The 10,000-nt window shown below is 42.0% G+C and overlaps 1 protein-coding gene across 1 annotated transcript in view; it reads right to left on the bottom strand.

Annotated features, from left to right (window-relative positions):
- LOC138973089 (DNA-binding protein D-ETS-3-like) overlaps positions 1–6,230 on the bottom strand; it is a 17,458-nt gene extending 11,228 nt beyond the window's left edge. The window contains exon 1 of the mRNA XM_070345749.1: positions 5,488–6,230. Within this exon, the coding sequence (XP_070201850.1) occupies positions 5,488–5,497 (10 nt within the window). The 5' untranslated portion in view covers positions 5,498–6,230. The remainder of the gene's footprint in view (positions 1–5,487) is intronic.
- Positions 6,231–10,000: the final 3,770 nt, after the last annotated feature.

Raw genomic sequence — 10,000 nt, forward strand, 5'->3', positions numbered from 1 at the left:
TACTATGATGGCATACATGTCCGCGTGTAATTACAATTCTGGAGCCAGCCCTACCCCCCCCCCCCCCCCCCCCCCAAACAAAAAGAGAAAGAAACAAATAAACAAACAATAACCCGGCTAGGTTTAATCTATATGTTTTCATGCCAGAAGACAAAATACTTGCAGTCATGCAACAACAAACAAACATACAAACAAACACACAAACACACAAACAAACACGCACAAAAAACCCCAAGAGAACAAAAACACAAATAAACAAACAAGAGCACAAACATCGTCCAAAAATATTACTCAGAAATCTAAAACTGTTGATTTATTTAATATAATAATAATAATAATAAAGTGTATTTATATTGCGCCTATCCCTTACAAAAAACAAAAATATTTGGCTCTAAGCGCATTACAACATGTGTAGAGACTTGGTACAATCAAGTCTGACAAACAATAACACAATATACAGTCGGTCTCTCAGGTAAAACTGGGAAAAGCAGCTTCGACATTTAAACACTGCTACTAAAAAATCCTCTAACAATGCATACTGCTTTACAATATGCATTTGTGTATAAATATAGTTAAAGAACATCGAGTTAATAGGAATTAGAAAAGGTTCTTATAATAAAACTATCTAGCGAACGACGAAGAAGAAGAAGAATAAAACTATCAATGTCAATGTATAACAAGTCATTCAACGTAAATGGCCAAAGAACAACAAAGCAATAATGAGTTATATTCAATGGCTGATAACGAGGCAGAACTAAATAGTATCGACACAAGATTAAAACAAAACATATTCCTGGAGACACATTTATACATGTATCAAATAATCAATATACAAAATACAGCCCTCGCACACTCGCACACACACACCAAGGCACGTGTAGTCGCACTCATACACCGCGACAGCTATCGCGCGCACGTACAAGGGAAAAAACAGACCCGCACGCCGGGTTATTTGTTTACCATGTACAGATCTATGTACAATGAACTTGCATTATTCCCCCCTCTGCTTCTTTACCTCTGTAAACTTGTAGAGCTAGTTATTTTTCGATAATGACCCAGCAACCAAACAAATAACGAGCCAGCAACAGCCTGAATCCTCGATAGTGCAATGGGTTGAGAAGCTGTTCTGTTTTGGTACTACTTTTGCGACTGAAAAGTTCCGAACGCTCTATACGTACGAAATATACATCTCTGGAGCAAACAATACAAACATACCGCATTTAAATTAACAACTACAGGCCTGAACACATGAATCTCCATATAAAATCCATGAGTTCGGTTGTTTTCTGAATATAGATCTGCTGTGCACACACCGTTCATCACAAGCAAATTCCCAAGGCAAGTAACTCATACTCTTGCCGACAAGAGTAGTTCCCCTTCTTTTAACGCAGTTTCTTCGACAACACTGACTGCAATCCGACGGTCAGTTTTCAACAATATTTCATTTTATAAACAGATCACACGCAACCAAATGCACACATCTCATCAATTTAAACAACATAAAGCGGTTTCATACACTATTTTCCCCAAAAAACTGAACTTCATACAGTAATTAACGTTGGAACACGGGTGCAAAAGTTCGTCTGCTAGTCCCATTTGACGAAAGAACATTATCTTTAGCGATACTAAAACATAAACAGAACACACAATATCTTCCTTTACCGCCACAGCAGAATAACAGCTTATCTGTGTACTTGATTTTAGTCTAAAACAGGGAAACTGACAAGAAGTGTTAACAGAATGGAATGATTTGCACGGAACTATACAACCGCGCATTAATCGATCGCCTGCGCAGGTTGACTGGTTGAGTGATTCGGATTCGATCAAACTTTCGCACAAAAACTCCTGTTTTCTTTGAATAACTGAAGAAAGGGGGAATAAAGAGGTTACACACCTCGTCTCAGTGATTATTAAAAATAATGGTCTCAGTTCGCGGTCATGAAAAAGCTCGCTGAAGCTCGCATTTTTCATGATCCGCTAACTTCGACCATTATTTTTAATAATCACTGAGACTCGGCATGTAACCTCTACGTATTTTCAACAATATGCGTGCAAAGGAAAGTTAATTCCAAAGCGCATAAATATTTTTTACCAGCAAAATAGATGGTTTCAGCAGCAAATAGGAAGGAGTGAGCAGCGAATGTGAAGCAGCAAATTGGATGAATTCAACAGCAGAATAGATTAATTGAACAGCCAAGCAGATTTCTTTGACAGTAAAAATGGGGCAGAAATAGGTCGTCCCCTCTTTCGCTTCTCTCCCAGGGGGACGGTCTTTGCCTGCGCTGGTGGTTCAGAAATAGACAGCCGGATTTCCATGCCAAGTGGGTGTTTACATATGTTGGACTTCATGTAGACAGGGCAATTGCAGTCAATTCTGTTGTCCTCCACGGTCAGACTCCAAACCGAGTTCCGGCTCTCCTTGTACTGGTCAAAGGATTCCCAAGAGGCTCTCTGGAACTGGTCTTGCTGAATCCTGACAGCTGTCTTCAGGTCCATGTTCTGAAGCGACTCCGAGGCCACGAACACTTTCTGGTTCCTCTTGATGGACTTTGCGTTTGAAGATGCCCACTGATAGGCAGCCGTCCAGCAGGGCAAGGTTCTGTCTGGTTCTTGGGCCACTGGGATATGATCAGGCTGAGCGTTGTCTCTCTCTCTGGACCAGTTCAGGACAATGTCTCTTTCAACAAGGGTTAGGAATCTGGACAAGTCAAGTCTCTCACGAAATGTGTTCTGACGTTTGATGGTCTGGTTTATTGCCTCCAGTCCATTGTTTGTGAAAGGAATTCCCGTGGCGTAGCCTTCGTACCAGGTGTCATTGCGGTCGATTCATGACCCCTTGAAGTACTCCACGAAAGACAACAATCCGTGATCGTCGGAATCTTCCCAAAATATTTATCGCAGCTAATTTGCTGTTGAAACCCATCTTTTTTGCTGCTGGTCTATCTTTTTTGCTGCTGGTCCATCTAATTTGCTGGTCCATTAAATCCCTGCCATTAAAAAGTACACAGAAAAACACAATGCAAGGTAAACCGAAGAAAAAATAGGATAGAAAGACATATGAGAGAAAAGAAAGAAAGAAAAGAAAGAATGAACGAAAGAAAGAAAGAAAGAAAGAAAGAAAGAAAGACAGAAAGAAAGAAAGAAAGAAAGAAAGACAGAAAGAAAGAAAGAAAGAAAGAAAGAAAGACAGAAAGAAAGAAAGAAAGAAAGAAAGAAAGAAAGAAAGAAAGAAAGACAGAAAGAAAGAAAGAAAGAAAGAAAAAAAGACAGAAAGAAAGAAAGAAAGAAAGAAAGAAAGAAAAAAAGAAAGAAAGACAGAAAGAAAAAAAGAAAAAAAGAAAGACAGAAAGAAAGAAGAAAGAAAGAAAGAAAGAAAGAAAGACAGAAAGAAAGACAGAAAGAAAGAAAGAAAGAAAGAAAGAAAGAAAGAAAGACAGAAAGAAAGAAAGAAAGAAAGAAAGACAGAAAGAAAAAAAGAAAGGAAAGGGAAAAAAAGAGAAAAAAAAGAAGAGCAGACAAAAAGAACGAACGAAAGAAACAAATAATGAAGGAAATAAAGAAAGAAATAATGACAGAAATAAATAAATTAAATGACAGAAAGAAAGCAAGAAAGATTGAAAGAGAAAAAAAAGATTGTTTTAAGTTGCTGGGGTCTGTTTTCTCTCTCCTAATTTTCTGGGGTTTTTTCCCCACTTAATTGTGCTTGCAGATGACATACAAGTCGCTGAGCCGTTCAAGTATTATTACTCAAATCAAAGGGATGCGAGCACTAATTATCTCATTTCCTAATCATGCCGTTTTGTTGTTTAAACGATATTGCAATTGCTTAATTAAATGAGTCAGTGATCACAATGATTAAGACTTAGTTGTTTCTTTTACAAGTTCTTGTTAAAGTTTAGATGGCGCCAGTTTCAACCTGATGTTTATTTCCTTCTCTCTCTTTCTCTCGCTATCTCTCTCTCTCTCTCTCTCTCTCTCTCTCTCTCTCCCTCTCTCTCTCTATCTCGCTCTCTCTCTCTCTCTTTCTCTCGCTCTCTCTATATCTCTCTCTCTATCTCTCTCATTCTATCTCTCTCTCTCTCTCACACTCTCTCTCCCTCAGGGTCTCTCTCTCTCTCCCTCTCTCTCTCAGTCTCTCTCTCTCCCTCTCTCTCTCGCTCTCTCTCTCAGTCTCTCTCTCTCTCTCCCTCTCTCTCTCCCTCTCTCTCTCTCTCTCCCAGTCTCTCTCTCTCCCTCTCTCTCTCTCAGTCTCTCTCTCCCTCTCTCTCTCTCTCTCTCTCTCTCTCTCTCTCTCTCTCTCTCTCTCTCTCTCTCTCTCTCTCTCTCTCTCTCTCTCTCTCTCTCTCTCTCTCTCTCTCCCTCTCTGCCAATTAATAATAACCTTAAACGATTAAGTTTTTCCCCAGAATCAAGACATTGTGTTTTCTGTGAAAACGTTACTGAAGATGAGCACCACTTCCTGGGTGGCCGAGTGGTAACGCACTTGCGCTCGGAATCGAGAGGTTGCGTGTTCGACCCTGGGTCGGGCCGCTATTTTCTCCCCCCTTTCCTAACCTAGATGGTGGGTTCAAGTGCTAGTCTTTCGGATGAGACGAAAAACCGAGGTCCCTTCGTGTACACTATATTGGGGTGTGCACGTTAAAGATCCCACGATTGACAAAAGGGTCTTTCCTGGCAAAATTGTATAGGCATAGATAAAAATGTCCATCAAATACCCGTGTGACTTGGAATAAAGGCCGCGAAAGGTGAACATTCGCCTAACAGGCTTGAGGTTTGCTGGTCGATGTGAATGCGTGATATATTGTGTAAAAAATTCCATCTCACACGGCATAAAAGCGCTTTGAACTTCGGATAAGGCGCTATATAAATAAAGAGAATTATTATTATTATTATTATGTTGTCCATTATATTGCGATTTATCATTTAGTGAAAAGATTAAAAGGAAGCATGCATAATTTATTTCCTGTGTCAAACATTTTGGCATTTACAGATGTAAAGAGTTGTCGACTCATTTCCAAGTTTATTTGCCATGCTATAAAACGTCGACAATTGCACGCCGAAGGGTTGAAAGGTCAGATGGAGTAGTAACAGTAGTTGTAATTGTAATTGATTATTAGATGTATCCCGTGAGCGTAGGCCCTACATGTTTACTTGCTGAAGATGAGTAAATGTGTGCGCGAATGAGGTGCCTATTACTTCTCCAAACCCTCACCCCCGCAAACCTGGTTTGTATGGGCCAATGGCCACAAGTACAATAAACCATTAAAAAGTCCAAAAGTCAAAATGTCTCTCTCTCTCTCTCTGCGACAGAAGAACATCTAGACAGACAGACAGACAGACAGACAGACAGACAGACAGACAGACAGAGAAACACTCCATAAAACAGGCGGACAAAAACACTGAGACACAGGACACAAATTTGAACAAGGGACAGAGAGAAAGGGCACGAAAAAAGAAAGAAAACGAACATAAAACATAAACACTGACCACAAAGCATCCGGCGAAGAGAGACCTGTTGGAGATGGTAACAGAGCAGACTATCTGAGCGTCTTCAACCAAGCGCGACGCTTCTCTTTCTGACCATCAGTCCAGCAGTGACACCCTATAGCAATACTGACACTTCAACAGCGCTTACTTTGTGTTATTTCTATCAGGATCACCACTTAACACTTCGGTCGTACTTCGGCAACAATTCAATTTCGAGTCCGTCTTCAGTAAGTCAAAACTGACTCCTTGACCAAGAATGACAACAGTCAGAAACAGCCCACATTTAAAAATGCATCCAAAGCAACTTGTTCACTTCTCAGCAATGAGAGACGCTGTAGTTCTACACTGTGTGCTGAACCCGCCCAAACTATTGCGTCTCTATCTAACTCGCTGTCCCGTCCGTCTTCAGTAAGTTAAAACGCTTTGACAGAGACTGAAAAATCATAACTTTGAAAAGTTCACAGTAACCACAGATTCCACAGCCACCTCCAAAGTCAAAGCCCCGTGTTCTTATCCACTTCCGCGTCTTCAGCAGTGTTGACAATCAGAAATTTGAAAAGTTGGCAGAAAGAAATGAATCCACAGCAAGATGTTCTCAACGACTGGCACCGCTTAGCAGAGCTGCCTGTCTTTTTAGAGTCCACCGCCATGCCACCACACACTTGATTCCAACCCCCAAACACCCCCGCACAAAAGGGGCCCAAACAATAACACGCAGTCATCATCACCCACTGCAAAGGGCCCGCGCTTCAAGTGTGTGTAGGCCCATATGCGTGTGCCGTGGGAAATAGGGATGCTGCGTAAAGTTGTGCGTGAGCCTGCGCGTAGTCAGTGCGTGTCAGTGTCTCTGTGATGTTTCTGCTTCTGTGTGTCTATGTTGATTCTGTTTCTTCCTGTCTAAATATAGTTTTACATTGTGTGTGGCGTTGCTGCTACTGGTTGAAAAAAGTGCAGAAGATGAGATAACCAGACAATAGGATCATGTTTCATTTCTCAGTTAAAGATGCATTTATAAATTTCACGAAGACAGCAATTCGTAAGTAAAACTCCACTCTGAGCATGAAGCAGTCCGGATGTGGTTTTTGGTATGAGTCATTTTCATTTTCATTTTCATTACTTTATTGTCCCATCGCTGGGAAATTCGGGTCGCTTCCTCCCAGTGGAAAGCTAGCAGCAACGGAGTCGCGCTACCCAGGTGTCTGCGTGTTTAGGTGTATTCAGCCACCTGCACTTATGGCAGAATGACCAAGGTCTTTTACGTGCCATTGTGATGACACGGGGGTGGGACATGGCTTCCGTCTCTGGGTCTGCACATAAAGTTGACCCGTGTCCGTCCCGGCCCGAATTCGAACCTGCGACCTTCCGATCACAAGTCCAGTGCTCTACCAACTGAGCTACCGGGCCCCCAAGATGGACTTACAATTAATGACAAATGATCAAGAGAAATGGATTAACATGTTGCAGAACTCAAACATTATACATTCAAAAAAGTTTTTTTCTTCTTCTGAGGTGCTGCGCTAGTGGACGCTAGTTAATTTATTGAAAGAATGGAACGGTGGGTGTGCCAGCATGTACAGAGTTCCGGCGTGTGACATAGCCATGCAAATGGACACAAGCTGATTTGTGGAGGGTGGGGTGGTGCAGTGAAGGGGGGTGTGGGGGTGAATGGGTAAGGGTCTGTATTTGCGTGTGTGTGTGTGTGTGTGTGTGTGTGTGAGTGTGTGTGTATGTGTGTGTGTGTGTGTGTGTGTGTGCGTGCGTGTGTGTGTGTGTGTGTGTGTGTGCTTGCGTGTTTGTGTGTGTGTGTGTGTGCTTGTGTGTGTGTATGTGTATGTGCGTGTACGTGTGCGGGTGTGTGTGTGTAGGCGCGCACGTGTGTGTATGTGTGCGTGCGTGTGTGTGTGTGTGTGTGTGTGTGTGTGTGTGTGTGTGTGTGTGTGTGTGTGCGGCATGCACGACTGAACACATGCACGCACGTCACCGTGCACACACACACACACATGCGCAGACACCTCCCCTCGACACACTGACACACACACACATACACACACACACACACACACACACGGTGACACACACGCAGACACGCACACACGAGCTTGTTACCCTCTACCCCTAAGCTTATTTTAATTTTTTTTGTATAAAACACTTCAGTGAGTTGCCGTTCTGTATTTTTGGTTAATTCTACCACTAGGCATGGTCACAAGTTGTAGGCTAAACTTGTTTTATAGTTTTTGTAACGCTGCGAAATCTTGCCGCTTACAACTGCATGCTTAACTACAGAAAAACCATATCATATTATTATATCATATAATAAATGCACACATCCGCATGCACTCGATACAGTCATTGTTAATTGCTCCGGCGTGCTCATACGGCGGCTTCTGTTTAGATTACTCATGGCCACCACACACACTGTAAACACAGACAACTCTGTCATCACGATCCCCAAGCCGCGAGGGTTGTGTCCCTTTCGACTTCGTCCGTCATTGGAAAGCTGCAAGTAGTTAATTCGTTGGGCGGAGTCAAAGCTACTTGAGCGCTACTAAACAGACTTTGTAGTTGGTAAATAGCTGTTCTAGGAGGTTTTGTTTGATGCTGTAGATCGCCTGTGTGTATGTGTGTGACAGATTATTTCTGAGTTTCCGGAAACTCGCGTTGGAGAGTCAGTCATGTCGGTGAGTCAGTGTATGAGCGACAGTGGCGTCGTCGGCGGTGGCATCGGTTTCAAGTCAGTAGTGGCTTTAAAGGCACAGTCTTTACCTTGTGAACGAGCCGGCTCTCCATCTCAGCTTTGGCCAAACTTTTACTCTTAGTGCTATCCTCACGCTTGATCACAAACACTGACCAAAAACTATCAGCTTGACGATTACTAGGGCCCCCCCAAAAAATAGTCTGTTTACGGTAACCCGACCGACCCTATTTTTTTCGCGCGACCCTAGACTTTTTTTTGCATTTGGGGAAAAAAAGATCTTTTGGGGTTTTTTTGCAAAATAACGTAAAAATATGGTTTTTTGGAAAAAAAAAAAAGAAAAAAAAATCCCGACCTACCGACCTTGGCGAGGTAAGCAAGAAAAGTGTGACGGACGGACAGACAGAGGCCTTTTTTTGTTACAATCTAGATTTTTTTTTAAATTCTAGCTACACTACACGTATTCACAATAATTTGAACACAACGGTCAACGCCCGGTTTTCATTTCACTATCTGTTGTTGTTGAACAATTTCAAGTTGTAATGCGCTTAGAGCCAAATATTTTTGTTTTTTGTAAGGGATAGGCGCAATATAAATACACTTTATTATTATTATTAAGTGTTCGGGAAAACCTATTGAAACTCTTTTTTTTTTCTCCGTTTCTCTCCTACCCTCCCTTCCTCCCCCACTTCCCTCTCTCTCTCTCTCTCTCCTCTCTCTCTCTCTCTCTCTCTCTCTCTCTCTCTCTCTCTCTCTCTCCTCTCTCTCTCTCTCTCTCTCTCTCTCTCTCTCTCTGATTTGTTTTGTAAACTTCAAAGACCCAAAACGAGACGGAAGGTACCAGTTCGTCTGCACGGCTGGCCCTTCAAAGAGTTCCGAGAGGAATACAGTTTCCGAATCAGCGGCTAATTTTCTCGCTTTGTTTTGGGTTTTCCAACAAAGTTCGTGACTGTGCAACATGCCATCCAACATTGACAAAGGATTATGTATATAGACGGATATGATATGTTCCTGTCGCCAAATATACTCCTCGCATATATTTAGAAATTCCTAATCGGTTCATAATTTGTTTTTCAGTAATGGCCCTCTAGCAAAGCGGATGACCTTGTTTGTACTTTTCCGAGACAGACGGATGGCGCTGCTGACATCAATGTAGTCCACTCTGTAACACTATAGTTGTATTCTTCGACTGTTGTATTAAAGGCCACGGTTTCGAAGTAAAGTTCACCAGCGAAGCCCCATTGGCGTGTATAACCCGCCAACACACACACACGCACACACACACACACACACACACACACACACACACACACACACACACTCTTAAACACACACACACACTCTTAAACATACACACACACACACACACACACACACACACACACACACACACACACACACACACACACACAAATCCTTGACACGTAGGTTTTCGATTTAGCTTTTATGTCCCATTCGGGTGACGTTCCTAATTTTGTTTATTAAAAATGGTTTAATTTAAATATGTGTAATGGTAAACTTGTGGGGTCCTGATTTGGCCTATATGGTCCGCTGGACCCAAAAAGCAACAACTAACTAACTAACTAACTAACACACACACACAAACACACACACACGCACTCACATAATCTAAGAATATACGGCCAAATTAAAGCTTAATTACTTATAATTCTGCATATATTGTTAAAAAAAAATCGCACTCAACAACAACACACTTTTAGACCGATATCTCGCGTAAAACTATTGAAAATACTATTGACATCGACGAAGTTGTCCTCATTGTGTCCGCATTGAAGTCCAAATTGAATCCTTGCACGCTTT

Source organism: Littorina saxatilis, linkage group LG8 (assembly GCF_037325665.1).
Source record: "Littorina saxatilis isolate snail1 linkage group LG8, US_GU_Lsax_2.0, whole genome shotgun sequence".
Taxonomy (NCBI): domain Eukaryota; kingdom Metazoa; phylum Mollusca; class Gastropoda; order Littorinimorpha; family Littorinidae; genus Littorina; species Littorina saxatilis.